Consider the following 17,526-nt stretch of genomic DNA (forward strand, 5'->3'; position numbering starts at 1 on the left):
TCTTGCTGTTAATGCGTAAAAACACAAAACAGGATACAAATAGTAGCAATACTGTAGAAATAACTCACCTCGCACACAGTGCAATGCCAGCGTGTTTCCACATGGTGCTTGCACTCATTGCAAGTGTAGACAAAGCGGTCCTGCCCCTGGTTGTGCAGTTCAACCAGCATGCACATGGTGCTCCACTTGCACCTCCTGAGGGAGCTGAACTCCCAGTGTTTGTCCCTGGCCAGGGTCAGGAAGGCGTCACGGCCATCCATCAGGTCACAAGAGAGCATGGGGTCAGGGTCAACGATGGGCGGCAGGGTGTTGGCCATGGGGCCGGAGTGGAGGTGGATCACAAAGAACACCTTCAGCAGATTGCAGGAAAAAAGAGAAACGTGAGTTGGGGAAGCACAAGTGAAACTGATGAGGCATTCAAACGTATCACAACATTTATGGACTGCGTCACTATTATGAAAACAACTATACTGTTTGACATAATCAGACCTTCAGCCCTTAAAACAGAACTGTCCATAAAGTTTCTTCAAAACCGCTTTTAATGTCGGTTATAAATTACTAAAGAACAAATCTGACCTCTTTGTGCTTCTCCATGGTGGCATATAGCTTCTGGGACAGATCATTGGCTACATTCGGCATCCCAGGCTTCTTCTTATTGGCTCGGCTCACGCTGCTCTTGTTTTTATTGGTCTTCTTGTTGTTCTTCTTCTTAGCATTTTTGCTGTCACTTGGTGTACCCTGTGGGAGATACAATGACAGACATTAAAGGGAACAGCTTATTAAAGCACACTATGTTGATTGTTGACAATCTCTCCATCTGTCAAGTTTGTACTCATTACAGTGAGGGTTTTGGCCATCTTCATATGCTATGAGATTATCAAAACATCATTAAAATCAATCAAATCATTACATTCTATTCAAAATATTTTAATAATTATACCCAAACACGTAAAAACGAGTGGTACATACAGGACTATTTAGTCTGTTGCTTGGAAGTGCCAAGTGGCAGTCAAAGAGAAAACTAATGACTAGAAAGTGGAGTGGAAATTTCTATCTGTGGTAGTAGCACATCCTCAAACCAGACCTCAGGAGTTTCAGAGGCAGCTGTGTTCTCCTCCTTCTTCCTCTCCTCCTCCTCCTGCTCCAGCTCCTTGATGCTCTCCTCCAGCACGTTGGGCCAGAAGTCGCCTTCAAAGTACGGCAGCTCATTAGCGCTGGTCAGGCGGTCCTCTGTCGCCTGTTTGAAAATGTCCTGAGAGGAAACAAAAAAACATGGATGACTCAAGCTGTTTAAGATGCCATTTAACTGTTGTCAGCAATCCAACATACTGAGCACTTGTATGTTCCATGCGTGTATTTGTCAACTATGACAAAGTGGCAGATGAGCTCAGACTAGCACTTATTCGCACAGAATTCTACAAGGAAATGTGATCAGGAACACGGTAAAGCGAACCTCACTTGTCTCCCATAATAAATTCATCAGTATTTTAACGAAAATCTCTCCTCCTTACCTTGTAGTCATGCAGAATTCTCTCTGCATAGGCTTTGTCCAGCATCTTCCTGTACCACTCCTGCAGCCTCTTAGGTTTGGGGATCTTCTGGTCGGGAGGATGGCAGTGGAAGATGTAGTCGTCTCCTTCACTGGGTGGACACGCCCAGATGTGGCCCTGGGCGTACCTGCGGTATCAGAGATGATGTATTTGTTATTACATCTGCTGCCCAAGAGCTGAATCCAATCATCAAATTCACTACAGAAACTCCTCCCCATGTTGAGCTTTCAAAAGGTGAGGCAGAAAAGAGCAGAGCTTAAAGAGTAAGGCTCACCCAAGTTTCTTGACATATTCTAGATAACCAATCAGGATCTCGTGATACACTGCTGTTCGTAGAATCCGAGGTCTGAAGAAGTGAATACTGTCAAGGTATGATATGTAGACCCGTCTGCAGAGAAAAGAGGGGGAACATGGTTCATTTCACTCATAAAAAGCACCTCAAGTGCCTTTCCTTTATTGCCATGTGCTACATACGATCATTGGATGTACAGACCTAGTGTTGGGGAATGGGCACTCAGAGCCATACTCCTGCACGTGCATGCCAAAGAAGCACACGTCCACGCCATCAATCTCCTCGAAGGCAAAAAGTGCTTTGGTTCTGTAGGGAAAGGTCTCGGGCATTTCACCCGTATCCACAAACCTGTCGTAATGAAGAAAAAATCAAATATTAGAGATGGCAGAACATTATTTGATATTCTTCGCTTATTGCCAGATAAAGCATGTCATCTGTATGCAATATGATGCTGGAAGGGTCACCTTAGAGACATAAAGCTGTGGACTGTACGTAGCTGTGGATGTGATACTGCCTCTTACTCTATTTGGGCAGACTGTAAAGCTATCTTGCCACAAAACATCTTAAAACCAAATCCTTAAATAAAGTATTCAATAGCTGCATAATACAGTACATACATGTTTTATTGTAACAGTTTTAAGAGCTTTTAGAAAATTTTACTGTGACTATAAAGGCTTTGAGAAAACCAGTCATGGGCTGCCGAGAAGTTGCCTCGCTGCTTTTAGCGACACTCAAGGGCATAATGAGACAATTCAAGTCAAGTGGCCTTGAGTCAATAACAAGCCTAAAATCAGTCAACATGAAGATAACAGGTTCTTGGGCTCCTCCCTGCGAGGATGGGAGCATCGCAGACTTTGATCTTGTGTGATGAAACGGTAAGCAACCTGCGGAGGTGCTCAGGGAGGGTGTGCACTTTGTCTTGTCAAATATGCAGGTTCCACAATTACTCTGAGTGGGTATAAAAGCTTTATAGAGGGCATTCAGCTTTGTATGGTGGGGACAATAAAAAAACGCACAGGACAAATACAAGCTGTACTAGTGCATCTACAAAAAAAAAAAAAAAGAGGGTGAGACAGATATTTGGTCGTTTACAGCCTTATGACCTCACTCATCTTACCTGTTGAATGCTTGGTCTTTTTTTTGACATAGGTAATTCTAGTTGATCAATAATAAATACTTATTTTGATTATTGATAATCACTGAATCATTTAAAATTACAAAGTCTGCTTTAAGACACCAAAACATGCACTACTTAGAATGATCAGCCTGAGACTTTGTTAGTCAGAGAACCATGGGTCAAAACCTCTTATTAAAAACAGTCACCCCATCCCTCCCGTCTTCTGTCAGTGAAGTTCTCACCTGGTTTTCATGCCTGGTTTAACTTCCACCGTTTTGTCAGAGCTCGCCACCACTCGCACAAACACCTCTCCGGCCTCTGGGTGGTTCTGTCTCTTCAAGTATTTATTCACACGGTCTTCTATGTACATTCCCAATCGTGTCGACTGCAGCCCTACAATGTACGAGAATATGGGGGAAATCTTTAGAGAAATGTGAATTCTTTCAACTTTCCAGGATAAAAGAAAAGCAGGAGTAACATTTGGTCTTACTCGACCAGCAGGAGCCTTCAACATAAGCAAACAAGACAAGGAACAAGGCCTGATCTGTGTGAGACTAGGACAGCTCAAATCTGTTGGCACCATATGCCATAAAGGTCATATGTTCTCCAGAGGTGTAAACACAGAAGAATACTGGTGAAACCACAAGGCCAACATCAAACGACACAAAGCCACCACTGCAAGGCAAAAGAGAGACATATGCAGCCCATGTGCAGGTGGAGGTGGTTTATGTTATCTTCAGTGCTTGTGAGACAAAACTGCAATAATCTGTTGACATTTTGAACACAGCACAACACACTGCAAGGAAAGCTGAGTCAAGGACCTGCTATTTGAAACGCAAAGGCAGAGAACTGAACTAACGTTTTGCAGAGAACTTGTTTTCCTTCCGTGTTTTTCCACTCTTCTTTAAACAGTTGTCACAGATGAACCTGGAAAGTCAGAGAGAGAGAGAGCGATAAGTTACAACTTGCTGTTAAAATTAACACACACAATATGCAAATATGTAAATCTTCAAAAAGTAGAGGCTGACGTCTCACCCAGAAGGCCAAATGACCTCGTAGTGTAAGACGCATATCTGGTGCATCTTCCGTCCACAATCTTTACATTCAACAAATCTGAAGAAAAGCAAGCACACAATAGGACACGTCCATATTTTAAAATGGCTAAAAAGTTCAGAAATCTCTGCAGAAGTCAGAAAAACACAATAAGGGGTAGGGACAAGGAGTCCATGAATGAATGAAAAAAGAGTTTTGCCAAAATGAGTGTTGACCAAGTGGTAAAAATGCAAAAATCTATAAGACCTGCACCGTCCAGTTACTGCTGGAGAACTTACTTACATATGAAATAATCACTGCAAAAATATCAAATATTGTTTAAAGTTCCGAAAGGTCATCGTTTGTATGAATGTTGACATCTTAACTGCTAAGGCAGCAAGCAACACAAACATCTCCATTCAACTTTGTGTTCCTCCAGTCGTTACACACTTGCAAGCCAGCCAATGCAAGAGCGCCTTTGTGGGAGGGTTGTGTCTTATCTAACACTAAGTCTGAGTGACGACGTGAAAGGCAATCACTGCATATCAAAGAACTAAAGGCCTATGCTCTCTGATGGATACAGTCATTGGACACACAGTTTTGAGTTCCACTCAGCAGGTGGCGCTGCTGAGTTGCCCCAGGGCCTCACTGAAACCAAAGTGATTGATCGGAGAGCTCCAGAGTGAAAATATGCAGACTGTGCACCAAAGGCTCACAAACAAAGCCAGATGTGGATGGCAGAAAATAACTTCTTAAGATGTGATCAGGAACGAGTAGGAAAAAGCAGTAAAATGATTATTCAACCCACATGGGACTAACTTTTGAAAAAGAACCACAGAAAGAACATGCATGTCTGTCAGTATTAGTCCTTCTCACTGAAAGGGTGTGCAGCTTGTGCCTACTTACGGTTCAGGATCGAGTACATCATTCTTCTTCCGTTCGAACTGGTCTTTTGATATCATCCTAAAGTTTCAGAAAAGAGGGGAAGAAAAGAGAACTAGTAAGAAAAACAGGATTCATACAAATGCACTTACATTTTGTTTAACTGTAATCCTACGCTCTGCTTTTCTCTTCTTGCTGATTCTGTGTGAGGCTGCGATGACAATTTAAACAGAAATGGTAAACAGACTTACTAGTATAGCACCTTTCTGGTCTTTTCGACCACTCAAAGCGCATTCACACGCTATTTATACAATGATGGCAGGGGCTACCTTGCACGATGCCAACTTGCTCATCAAGGGGAGACTAACCATTTACACGCTCACACGCCAAAGCGCAGCTTCAGAAGCAAATTGGGGCTCAGTATCTATCCAAAAGCACACTCTGACATGGGGACAGGAAGAGCCGCCACAGTGTACTGTTGTTCAGTGCCGCTTCAATAACGCATACATGAAAAGAATCCAAAACCCCTTAGGCACTGTTAAAGAAATACGTGTTGATAAATCTGAAGCTAAAATCCGACAAGATAAATAATGAATAGTATGTCACCACACCTACATTTTAGATCCAAATGTCAACAAAAAACAGGCAGATTCTCACTATCCGATTATATACTGTACACTCTGATGCAACCTTCTAGGCCAAGACTTAAATATCTGAAAGCTGCAAGGTTGCCCTATTGAAGCATTTCCCTATCCTCATGTGACAAATTCCAGAAAAAGGGACAAGGTCTCATCTCATGATGTGTTTCTAAACAAGTACAACTGCGACTTGTTTTATAGGGATTTTCTTTATTGTGGGTTTATCACTAGCCAGTTTACTTACGTCTGTGGCTGAGCAGGATCATCTCCTAACGTTACACTCTCCCCCTGGATCTCATTGAAGCACTTCTCGCAGAAATGATACCTGCAAAAATATACATTAAACATTCAGCACATTCAACACTTAGCACAGCTCTTTTGTCACTATTCAGCTACTTCATCATGTGTCCAGTACAATTGTGCACAGACGGGCACTTGTCTTTTATGTTTTATAACAGAGATCGGGAAATCCCTGAGCTCCCATTGAGAGTGTAAATGGACTGCGCTGCAGGAGCCTCATGCTGTCTGTCAGGCTGTGCTGTATCACTACTGCTGTGCTGCTCCGCTCCCAAAGTGCCCAGATAAGTGTGAAAAAGGGGCTGCAGTTACACGGTTTATACAGCAGGCGGTGCAAGGGAACATGGTGAAAGCAGTCATCTGCTGGCTTTCAAATTAGAGGAAAAAAGCAATGATGTGCAACGCCGTTTGTGGCCCTAATCAAGCCTTATATTCTCATCTGTCGTACAAAAGAGGGGGCAATAACTCTGAATTCACTCATTCCCTCCATAGATGCTGAGCAATCAACACACTGCTTCGCAGAGTTCTCAGTGTCTGATGCTCTTTTGGGTTCAGATGGTTTCATTTTATGTGGAACCGTCAATAAATGTTGTTGTTGAGAGCAAATCCATTTTGTAGTCTTGTGCCCTGCTAGAACCGGGAGGCAAAGCCATTAAAGCTGAAGCTGTCAGGATGGCACTACCGCCTGGATCCCTGTGGAGCTACAGAGGAACAGATCCCAGGCTGCAGGGGATGGGTAATACGGTTCAAATGGTTGCAATTATTGACCAGCAAAAAAACAACTGGGCGTGCAAATATGATGACACATATGATATTAAGTAAGATTTGATTTGCAATATCACTTTATACCAAGTGCATAGTTGGGTTCACAACCACCCATAACTGCAAAGCCACACACTGACACATACACACACATCTATCCACATACACACACACAGACTTGGGTACCTGTTCTGGTAACTGTAGTATGTGCCTCCAGTAGGTATGGTGCAGAGCTGCTTGCCATAGCAACAGAGGGTTTGAGGGGAGAACTCGTACTGCAGACACAAGTGAGATGTAAAAGGCGGTCAAAACATTTTCAACAGGTCCTTTTTATCAGGAGTGGGAGTATTTGGAGTTTAGCTCTAAACACCTAAATTTGCCTCATCTTTAGTCAAGGACAATACACTGTGTTCCAAATTATTACACATATGCTGTTTTTGTTCCTTTTTCCTAAATAGTCAATACAAACGACAGTCGGTACAATTTAAATCCTCAACAATTATATCATAATCAGGATTTTATTAAACAAAACTTCAGATGATGACAACATTAAATAACTCAAAATACAGTGTTCCAAATTATTATGCACAACAGAGTTTCGAAGCATTCAATAGGTTATAAAGAACTGAAAACAGAAATCTGTTGTATTTTCTGCATTAGGATATTTTTTTCTCAAAATAAAAGCTGTTTCAATCAAAAACATATTTACAGGTCAAGTTACATGTTAACACAGGAGCCCTTCTTGAATATCACCTTCACAACTCTCCCATCCATTGAACTTGTGAGTCCATGTATAGTTTCTGCCTGGATTTCATTTGCTTATGCCAGAATTGCCTCCCAGAGCTGCTGTTTTGAGGTATACTGCCGCCCACCCTCATAGATCTTCCTTTTAAGGGTGCTCCACAGGTTCTCAGTAGGGTTGAGGTCAGGGGATGATGGTAGCCACACCATGATTTTCTCTCCCTTTATGCCCATAGCAGCCAAGGACTCAGTGGTATTTTTGGCAGCATGGGATGGTGCATTGTCTTGCATGAAAATTATTTTACTCCGGAAGGGACGGTTCTTCTTTTTATACCATGGCAGGAAATGATCCGTTAGGAACTCCACATATTTTGCAGAGGTCATTTTGACACCTTCGGGCACCCTGAAGGGGCCTACCACCTCCTTGCTCACGTCACAGCCTTGTTGAGACATGGTGGCCATCCACCAGCCACCCAGAACTCAATCCATCTGGACCATCCAGTGTAGCACGGCATTCATCAGTGAATAAAACTGTCACTTGCTTAATAATGTGGAACAACCTCCTTATCAAACCTGTCTGAAATTGATGTCAGTGTTTTAAACAGACAAGAGAAACACCACAAGCGAAATGTTTCATTAAAAAACAAAAAACAAAAAGTTTATTTAACTGAAATCCTACTTGCATAATAATTTGGAACACAGTGTATTCACAATCACATAGTGAAAAGTAAAACTCAGACTCATCGTACTCAAACTGTTTTTGCTTGTTTGTTTTACCAAACAAAATCCATGACTGAAAAAGGAAGTTAACGTTTGATTTTCAATAACTTGGCAGCTGTTTGACAAAAATTATTTTTCTTAGAGGTTATATAAAAACAGACAAAATCAAAATCCCTGTTGTCATGCCCCCTCATCTCACCTTCCTCCCACAGCAGTATCCCAGGGACTGCATGACGGGGTCGATCTCTGACTCAAACACCTCGGCCAACTTGGAGCAGTACTTGTAGACACGGGACGTCTTGCGGTTGTAGAGCCACGCGTTGTTGAACATCAGCCACACATCATCAACATATTGCCAGGGCTCTTGATATTGGCCCGTGTCAAGCTTACGCTTTATTGTGGACAGGTCTATTGGGTTCTTTACAATGTCAAAGTAGTCCTACAGAGAGAAAAGCACAAATTCAAATGTTTTACGTTAAACACCATGGCACTAAAATAGTGCCGCTGTTTTAAATGAAAATATTAACTGGCAAGTGCGTGTAGTGCTACCTACCGGGATACCCAGAAGCATGGGGTCCACCGGCTGTCTGAAGGGCAGCGACTCAGGGTCCTGCCTGTAGAGAGACTCCAGAGTCGGCATCAGAGCCTGGCGCAACTCTTCTGGCTTAAAGACTGAAATACGAACAACAGAAAGTCAAGCTAAGTAATCAAAACAATGAAAAGTTAGTTGAAAAAAAGAGCGATGCCGCTGAAACATTTTTCTATAGAGTACAACCTGAAAACAACAGCAATATCAAATCCCGACTCACTTTTGTGATTTGAATCACCTGTTTCTAATCAGTCTAAACATCAAAATAAACTAAATATTCTCACAAGAGGAACAAAACAAGATTACAAGTGTCTGTTGTTCACAGTCAGTAATGTTGTTTAAATTAAACTCAAAATAAGTCAGGACCACCTCAGAGTTGGCAATAACGGAAATCCTCTCTGCTGTGAAACTTGTTTCAATCAGTCTGATTTCATTCATCTTTTAGCATCAGACTCACTTTTCCTCCGTGACTGAGAGGGAGATGAGGAAGTAGTGCTGTTGGCTCCACCCTCTTCCTCTTCTTTGGGTTCTGTCTTCATTTCCGGCTTCTTCTCCTCCACCTCCATTGGCTCCGGCTTTTCCTCGGGCTCCTCTTTCTTCACCAACGTTGAAGCAGAGTCTTCGTCAGTCTACAGACAAAAAGGCAAACGACTCATTAGACCCCGGTCATGTTTTAAGACTTGACCCTCAAAAGAGCTGGATGACTGATTTGTCTCTTATATGTATGAGTTTGATGATCTGGAGAGAAACATATTTTCCTAATCATTTCTCCAGCTGTGGGCTTGTGTGTCAATGTGAGGATTTTATGTGTGCGTGTGATAATCTGGTACCCTAATGTTGTCACTGACACCCAAAAATGTATTCAATAGCCAACGTTTTGATCCAACTTGGACCAAAGACGACAATTTGACTTGGATCCAAACTTTGTCTACTGAAATAAATTTTGTGGCTTGGAGTCAATGTGTAAGCATGAAAATTAAAGATAGACCAATCCAACTTTCTCCCTCCCAATACCAATTCCAGTTGGCCACTTTTCCCTAAACTTAAAGTTTGTATATGTCGGTGTGTGGAACTCATTGTAATCATTTTTGTGTTAAGAAACATGGAGCTAGTAGCACTCAAGTGCTAGTTGCATGAATGAATGTAATAGATAGCGTAAGTGCAGAATTCCATAATGACCGAGACAAAGAAACTGTTTTAATGTGGCTCAATCATATCATGGCTGATACTGGATCTGCTCAGTAAGGTCTGGTGTCAGGGTCGACAATGATCTGACGAATCAGAATGCCTCTACTCGAGATGCATTTAAACTCTACAGTAAAAAGCAGTTCTGTTCTTTTTTCCTACAGTAACACAGCAAAGACTGGATGCTGCTTCTTCTCCTGTTGCACAGATGGAGTCATTAACTCTTTAATGTTTTTCTCTTATTCAGGTTCAATCAAACCGTTTCATTGTTAGGATCATTTTCACGTTTGAATAAAATGCAGCATGAAATAAATGGATGGATGAATCAACCCACCTCCATCTTAGGCTCAGTTTTGCCGCCAGCGGCCTCAAACTCCTGCTGATCGTGGTGTGCCTCCGTTTTGACCTCCTGGACAGGCAGGTCGGCACTGGCTGCAGAGGCCGGCGTGGGCACCCGGTTATCCAGACTGGCCCCTGGTTGAGACAACTGAAACACAGAGGGGGGGGGGGTGGAGGCAGAGGAAGAAATGGTAAATACAAGGTACTAGGTGACAGAACAGTTTCTTTTCTGCATGCAGGTCTGAAGCCACGACACAGATGAACACCTCCCATACTGATTTCATTGGTCTGTTAAGTTGAAACGTGACAACATTCCCAATGTGATGGATGCTACAAACAGTGGTGAGTATGCACTTATCAGACAGAAAGGTGGATGTGGATGGGACGGGTGGGTAAATGGCAGTCAGAGGGATGGGGGGGGTCAGAGGGGGGGGGACATGCGGAGGGTCTCAGGCTCACCGGCGTGGTAGGGGGCTGAGGCGGGGGCTGCGTCTGTGCTGCTGCGGGGAGCTCTGCCTGGGGTTGGGGCTGGGTGGGGCGGGGCGGGGTGGCACCCGGGGCTGGGGCTGGGGCAGGGCCAGGGCCAGGACCAGGGAGGGTGGGGGTTGAGCTGCGGCTGGAGGGCTGGGGGTGCGGCAGGTTAGTGGCCCCCCCAGCCGTGGAGGCGGAGGAGGCAGCAGGCGGAGGCGTAGAGTGCAAGGGGGTTTGGGAGGAGGCTAGCTGAGGGCCCAGCGAGGGGCCAAGTGCATTCATGGGGAGGTTAGCACTCTGCTGCTGCTGCTGCTGCTGCTGCTGCTGGAGAAAAGGACACACACAAAGGGCAGGCAGACATACACAGACACACACACAGACACGATAAGCAGACAAACATACAGTCAAAAGGCCAGACAAACACCACACCACACACAATTTGAGGTTAAGAGAGCACATTGTGATTGGTATGAGAACAATTTAAGAGCAATTAGTGCGTAGTATGATTGGTGAAAGTAGTTTGAGTTTAGTTCTCCAGCAGCAAGTTGGAATTAGCAACTCTTACAGGGATATCATAGCTGAAAACAGCCAAACCAATCGGTTATCAAACTTTCTTTCCTACAGCTCCACACCCCACGTCTCTCTTGTTGTCTCACCTGGGTGACGGCAGCCTGTGCTGGTGGCTGGCCCATGCCAGGCCCCACGGTGACATTCAAGGCGCCCGTTGCAGCGACTGCAGCAGATCCTGGAGGGAACTGGGTCTGAGCAAGAAACTGCCCTTGGCTAGCTGTCTGGCCTACAATGTTACCACCGCCATGTCCGGCCATGATGCCCTGGGCCTGCGGCATCCTCGAGGGAGACAGTCCCATCTACAAGGCAGGAAAAGATTATGTTGCTTTGAGCGGAGTGACATGAGTTTCCACTGACCAAACCAGAAGCATGAGCCAGGGCATAGATCACTCTCATTACAGGCATCCCTGCTCCATAATAATGCAGTGATGGAGTACAATGAGTTTCCTCCATGTATGATGAGGCTGTATGAGTGTGCTCTTGTTTGTGTGTATGTGGACTGTGGGTGAAGAGCTGTTGCAGTGTTTTGTCTGTGTGTGTGTGTGTGTGCGTGTGTGTGTGTCTGTGTGCATGCTTCCAGCTGATGTTTCTATTGTCTTTAGTGCTGAAATTAGAATGAGACAACGTGGTTTTTCCTTATAAAACAAGAGGAGCCTGGATCCTGACTGATGACGTTATTTGTTTCATACGATTCAAAATTGTTAAGTGATTTAATGCATCCCTGCTGCGAAAATAGCTTATGTCAATGTGTGAAATAAAGCTTTAATCAAGGAAAACCATAAATTTTGCATTTCACAGGATTAATAATTAATACATTAATGTTTATTGACAGGGCTGATAATCCATTATGGAAACACACATCCCTAATCAAACATTGATTATAGGTTTACATAGAATTTTGGACAAATTATTATTCATATCTTATCTTAAACTGTAAAATATCGGTGGTCAGGTTCTACTCCCTACAAGTGTCTCTACAAGTAACAAGCTGGATTGACTTACAGTACACAAAACCTCAAGTGGCCACAAGCCAAATGAAATTGCCTGCCTGAATACAAATTCTATAGAATTGTTTTAAGTATTATTTAAATATGGCTTAAATTAAATTGGTACGGCTTCTTTTACAATAAATTGAAATTCATGATGCACGCCTTGTATTCACTGTAGTCCTGTTCTTTAACAAGACAAGGCACATCATTTTGTACTAAAAGGTCAGCGACTCCATTACACACCTGGGCTCCCAGAAGCTCTGCTTGGCACAATCTGCTCTTTACCCGCTTCTACTTACAGCAGGTCTTTTGCTTTTTTGTTACATGCTCACTTGGTCCAGTGACTGCCACTCATGACCCAACCAGCCGAGTGTGAATTTACAGCAACTGGGTGTCAGCTCACGTTACTTCTCTGCCTGCGTGTGTGTGTGTGTGTGTGTGTGTATGTGTGCTGTGATTTGTGTGCCCCTCTGCCCCCTGCCTTCCTCACCGCTGGGACGGAGCTCATGTTCATTTGCTGTGGGTGGTTCATGGGTGACGCAGCTCGGGCTCCCATGGGTGCCTGGGATATCTGGGCGTTGGGCAGAGCCATGTGGTTAAACTGGTTGATTCCTGTGAAGAAGAGTGGACCACAATGCTCAGCAGTGGACATATACACAACTCGACAAGGAGCGCGAAAGCACAGAACAATGCTGAAATCGTGGTGAACGTTTATACCAACTATGTCCCAAAATCCAAATCTGAATCTACCATGTACAACATGCAACATCCAAGACGAACCTTGTGAAACCTGCATGCGATTCATGATCTGATTTGGCATGTTGGGCAGAGGAACAGGTCCATCTGTAAAGCAAAATGGAAAAAACAAAAACAAACGCTGAACCAAAACAAACACAGCTTGAAGAAGAACTACCAGCTGCAATCAAAAAAGCTAAATAATCAATGAACTCCTCTTCTGTTATTTCAGAAGTTTATTCTCAACTTTATAAAATATAGAAATGTATTAAAGCTCCTAAAAACATGATAAACTGTATAGAGGTCAATATGGCAAAATATTCAATATATACTCATTTTAAATTCTAATGAACTTTCTGGAAATTTACAAAACCTATATATCATCTATAGCTACAATAACCTTAAGACAATGTTTGGTTTTTTCAGTCAGTGACCTGACAAATCAAGAAAAAGAGATATCAAAATTAGATTTCTCCAGTATAGCAAGATCTCATTACACTGACATGTCATCTCACAGTGTATCTCACAGTATGACCCAAGCCCAGCTGGATAATAGGTCTAATGTGAAAACTTGGCCATACAGCTTTACAGCCAAAGAGAATACTTTTTCATAACCAGGATGAAAATATATCACATGGCAGAGGATATTACCTACTTTATTCTCATCAGAGACATAAATAGTTGTTCAAGGTTTTTCAAACTTTTCTTGTTTCAAAAATGTTCAAAGAAACTTTTGGATAATTTGAGATTTCACTTGAAATTCGGTAAGAGTTGCAAACATTGTACTCACTTTGTGGCCTTGGGCCAAAGGCATTGGGCTGAGGAAGGCCAGGCTGCTGGGTCCCCTGGGCAGCCATAGGGGCTTGGTTGATGATCTGCTTTTGTAGCCTTGAGCGCCGCTTCTCCTCCAGTTCCTTTTGGATTTTATAAATTTTCTCAGCGAGGAAGTGATAGTACTCATCCTGAAGGGAAGGAATGTGGAAGAGGAAGGAGATAGTGAAGTTGAATAAAGGGGTAAGAATGCGGTGTATTTTGTGGCAATGCTTAAAGGCTTTGTGTGTGTCCTTGATAGAAGGAGCAATTCCACTTCAGTCCTCTTTGAGGCTTGTCTCATAAAACCTACCCGGCTGTTAGCTGACTCATACATGTCCCCCTCCACCTTTCTGGCGTAGGCCACCAGGTTCTCCATTCGTCTGTCCTTCAAAGCTGCCGGGTCAGGGGTAGGGAATATGGCTTGTACTCTAACACAGAAGAACAGAGCAGTAATAAATACCTCTGGCAATTTCTACTACTGTACTTCAAAACTGTGCGGTACAAACTAGCAACAAAAAATAACTGTTACATCTCTCCAGCACGGATATGCACTCACAGTTTGTGTACGAGGTGATTGCGCAGGTCCTGAGTGACATGCTCGTGCCACGCTTTCCTGGTGCCTGTGGCAGAGATGGGTGCTGCTGTGGGCAGGTTTCCCATTGAGCCCACAGTTGACCCGTCTGACAGCAGCTGACTGAAGGTCAAACAGGAAGGTTAGAAGTTACAGCTTTATTATCTGTGGTTTATAAGTCAACTTTTTCAGGAAACTGTCACAATGGAATCTGATCTGGTGCAGCTGCATATTTTAAGCATCTGTTTTTCTGCAATTCTAAAAACCTTTAAGGTCAACGAATGCAATGCAGTTACAGACGGGGACTGACTTGTTAGTGTTGAGTGTGTTGGGAAGGGAGTCCGTGTGCAGGTTTGTCTGTTCTGAAGTGGTCACACCCATTGCCGCACCTCCAAGAGCCATCTGGTTACCTGTAAATACAGAAAGCTGTGAGCAAACAGCACTGCCGCGATTTCAAAATCATGCTCATTTAATGCAATGGTACTCTAGGCAGAAAATAAATGCGTACAAAATAAAAAACAAAACACACATACTAATATAGCAGACTTGAGGTGCTTGATAAAAAACACAAACAATGTTTTCTTTAAAATTTCAAAACTGTTGCCCTGGATATTTGTCAATCAATACATGCAAACATATGTGACAGAGGACCCATATCTTAATATATATTAAGTTCATAAAAGTGCTCATAAACAATATGGGAATAGAATCAGTCCATCTTGCTTTACCAAGTGCGTTGATGGATCTCATCTGCTGCTGGTGCTGCTGTTGCTGGGCCTGTGCGTTCTGTGCACCCGCTGTCTGTCCTGGGCCCTGGGCCTGCTGGGCCTGGGTCTGCCCAGCGGCCTGGCTGCTGTACGGCAGCCCAAGTGCTGCGTACGCCCGCTGCATGGAGCTGGGGTCTATGGGGGCTGAGGTATTGATTGTGGGAGCACTGGGCTGGCCAACGCCAACTGTGGACATGGGGTTCTGGAGGCCTGCATTGGGAGAGCTCAGCATGGCTGGGCAGAGACACAGAGCAGTCAGTCAAAGATGCTTAGCTACTATCATACTGAATATTCTATCAGCAGTTAGTAATGTTGACCCTCTTGCTTACTCTATTGCTGAACTAACAAAGTGCAAATGTTGATAATGTGTGCCAAATCCAATAAATACAAAACCAGTTTGTTTTGGTGAAAACACAGCAAAGACATGGTATGAATACTTAAAACAGGTAGTACAATATACACATGCAGACACACTTTGACCTCTGGCAAGATGAAGTCTCATGGCAGCATGATACACTGAGAGCATTAATGTAAGGCTAAACGCTTTAAACAGCAGTGAGCTGAATAAATGCATAAATCCCTTCAGGGGACAATACATTAGCATATTTTCTGGTTCCAGGCTTGGTTGAGCTAAAAACGCTCTTAGTTTGTGCAAAGACAAAAATCGGAGGAGGCAGAACAAAGAAATACTGCGCTCTGTTTGTGTTGGCAGGAGACCCACAAGCCCCGGCATCATGTTCTTTAACATGCAAGCCAAACAGGGACAGACCAACACTGGAATGCTGTAAGTAATGAAAAGCGCAGAGCAGAGTGGTGAAGTGAAGAAAAAAACTGAGATGGAACAAAAGTGTTGAAAAAGTTTAAGGTAACTAAAGTAATCTAGAGAAGGATGGATCAAAAAGAGGGAAGGGCATTAAAGAAAACTGACTGTGAACCTGTGACAATGTGGAAAGAGTGAAAAACAAAACAGAAAGAAAAGTAGTTTTACTATGAGGCAGAAGCAGTGTCAAAGTGCTCTGTTCTAGTGGGGAGTAGCAGTAAACAGCCCAACAGCCAATGGCTCAGCAGGACACCTCTAGCACATGCTCTGTTTCCTCCCTCTCTCCTTCCATCACACTCCTATTCCTCCTGTGTGTCGGATTACAAGCCCAGCAGGACCACGCTCTTACGCACTGAGCACTTTTAGTCATCGCAGAGGAGCACAAACCTACAAATTAATTGCCTGTCTTGCCTGAATAGAAAAACATGCACACGTTCTACACACAGACATCTTTGGCTGGTTTCAGGAAAGCATCAAGCACGTCTAATTCTTTCCAAGGTTGTCAGTGTGGACTGTAAGAGCTAAATATTCCAACATAATCTCCGGTAATGACTCAGATAAAGATTGAGGCCTTTGTAACCCAGAGCTTGCCATGTCTAGATGTCCTGCTTATTCAGTATACAGTCGATGGAGGTAATTCAGCCATGTGTTTGGCCTGTGTGGTATCATTGAGAGACTTGACAATGGCTAAGTGGCAGTGGGCCCGAGCCCGTTAGTTGTACTTACGCTGCTGGGTGCGCTTGTCGCTTGCGTTCTTCAGCGGCAGGCAGACGGGGCAGTCGTGTCGTGTGCAATTTTTCCAGTGGGAGATGATCTGTCTGGACGACGCACAGTGAGCCACTGCAGAGAAAGAGAGACGGAATGAGAGAGAGAAAAAGAGAGCAGCACGGTTTACAGTCTTGACACCGACAGTCTGCTGTATTTGGTCACCACCAAGAATTCAACACTAGGGATGGGTAATATCACTTGAAATCAATATCATGATTGTCACGATTGTCATGTTTATCCCAGTGATATCAAAGGAAACAATAGCCATTTTCCAACAGTTTTTAACATTTAGCTTGTTTTTGTTTTATATTGTGTTTACTGAAGCCAAGTGTACCCACTAGGGATCACTAAGATTTACACAGTACTGCTACTCTCACCCATACTGCTTATCAATCCAGTATTCTAACTGTATGCTTATCGGTTATTTTAAGGGAAAAAATAAAGCAACGTAAGAACAGAATTAACAATGCAATTTAGTTAACTCTGTGTGAGCTGCTGGCATACATAAAATGCCTGAGGTGGACCGGGCAACACCAGATGAACTAGGAGCTAGGCAGGTGAAAACTGTATCTCCTTGTCTGTATGTGATGTACTTTCGCTACATGTTTCAAAAGATTTCTCGCATTCTGCCATTACATTCAAAAGACTTGCTGCACTCGGGACAACAAGCATTTGCAGCATCGCGTCTATTGAAGAGGGAGATGTCTCTTCTGGGTTGTGAATAGTGAAAGTGCGTCCTAGACACATGTCTTAATCTTACTGCAATATAGAAACGGAGTTGGTGAGATAAAAGGTGCAAGGTTACGTAGCCTAAATCAACAGGGAATCTATTTCTTCATTTCTCCAAGAGCAGAAGAGGTAACATTGGAGCTTATCAA

General features: G+C 43.5%; 1 protein-coding gene across 2 annotated transcripts in view; it reads right to left on the minus strand.

Moving 5' to 3' along the window:
• The window catches only part of crebbpa (CREB binding protein a), a 39,950-nt gene that overhangs the window by 3,424 nt on the left and 19,000 nt on the right, over positions 1 to 17,526 (minus strand). Inside the window, exons 5-30 of one of the 2 annotated variants that reach the window (XM_070828454.1) lie at positions 16,607 to 16,720; positions 15,022 to 15,294; positions 14,604 to 14,703; positions 14,279 to 14,416; positions 14,033 to 14,150; positions 13,700 to 13,871; positions 12,955 to 13,017; positions 12,665 to 12,786; positions 11,272 to 11,484; positions 10,604 to 10,927; positions 10,140 to 10,292; positions 9,078 to 9,249; positions 8,585 to 8,703; positions 8,231 to 8,470; positions 6,757 to 6,845; positions 5,756 to 5,836; positions 4,898 to 4,954; positions 3,995 to 4,072; positions 3,819 to 3,886; positions 3,202 to 3,352; positions 2,044 to 2,190; positions 1,825 to 1,938; positions 1,512 to 1,677; positions 1,085 to 1,252; positions 577 to 738; positions 69 to 350 (exon numbers count right to left, since the gene is read on the minus strand). In XM_070828454.1, the coding sequence (XP_070684555.1) occupies positions 69 to 350; positions 577 to 738; positions 1,085 to 1,252; positions 1,512 to 1,677; positions 1,825 to 1,938; positions 2,044 to 2,190; positions 3,202 to 3,352; positions 3,819 to 3,886; positions 3,995 to 4,072; positions 4,898 to 4,954; positions 5,756 to 5,836; positions 6,757 to 6,845; positions 8,231 to 8,470; positions 8,585 to 8,703; positions 9,078 to 9,249; positions 10,140 to 10,292; positions 10,604 to 10,927; positions 11,272 to 11,484; positions 12,665 to 12,786; positions 12,955 to 13,017; positions 13,700 to 13,871; positions 14,033 to 14,150; positions 14,279 to 14,416; positions 14,604 to 14,703; positions 15,022 to 15,294; positions 16,607 to 16,720 (3,884 nt within the window). Of the gene's footprint in view, positions 1 to 68; positions 351 to 576; positions 739 to 1,084; positions 1,253 to 1,511; positions 1,678 to 1,824; positions 1,939 to 2,043; positions 2,191 to 3,201; positions 3,353 to 3,818; positions 3,887 to 3,994; positions 4,073 to 4,897; positions 4,955 to 5,755; positions 5,837 to 6,756; positions 6,846 to 8,230; positions 8,471 to 8,584; positions 8,704 to 9,077; positions 9,250 to 10,139; positions 10,293 to 10,603; positions 10,940 to 11,271; positions 11,485 to 12,664; positions 12,787 to 12,954; positions 13,018 to 13,699; positions 13,872 to 14,032; positions 14,151 to 14,278; positions 14,417 to 14,603; positions 14,704 to 15,021; positions 15,295 to 16,606; positions 16,721 to 17,526 lie in introns of both variants that reach the window. The other variant, XM_070828452.1, reaches the window with a different exon arrangement.

The sequence above is a fragment of the Pempheris klunzingeri genome, chromosome 3, assembly GCF_042242105.1.
Source record: "Pempheris klunzingeri isolate RE-2024b chromosome 3, fPemKlu1.hap1, whole genome shotgun sequence".
NCBI classification, from domain to species: domain Eukaryota; kingdom Metazoa; phylum Chordata; class Actinopteri; order Acropomatiformes; family Pempheridae; genus Pempheris; species Pempheris klunzingeri.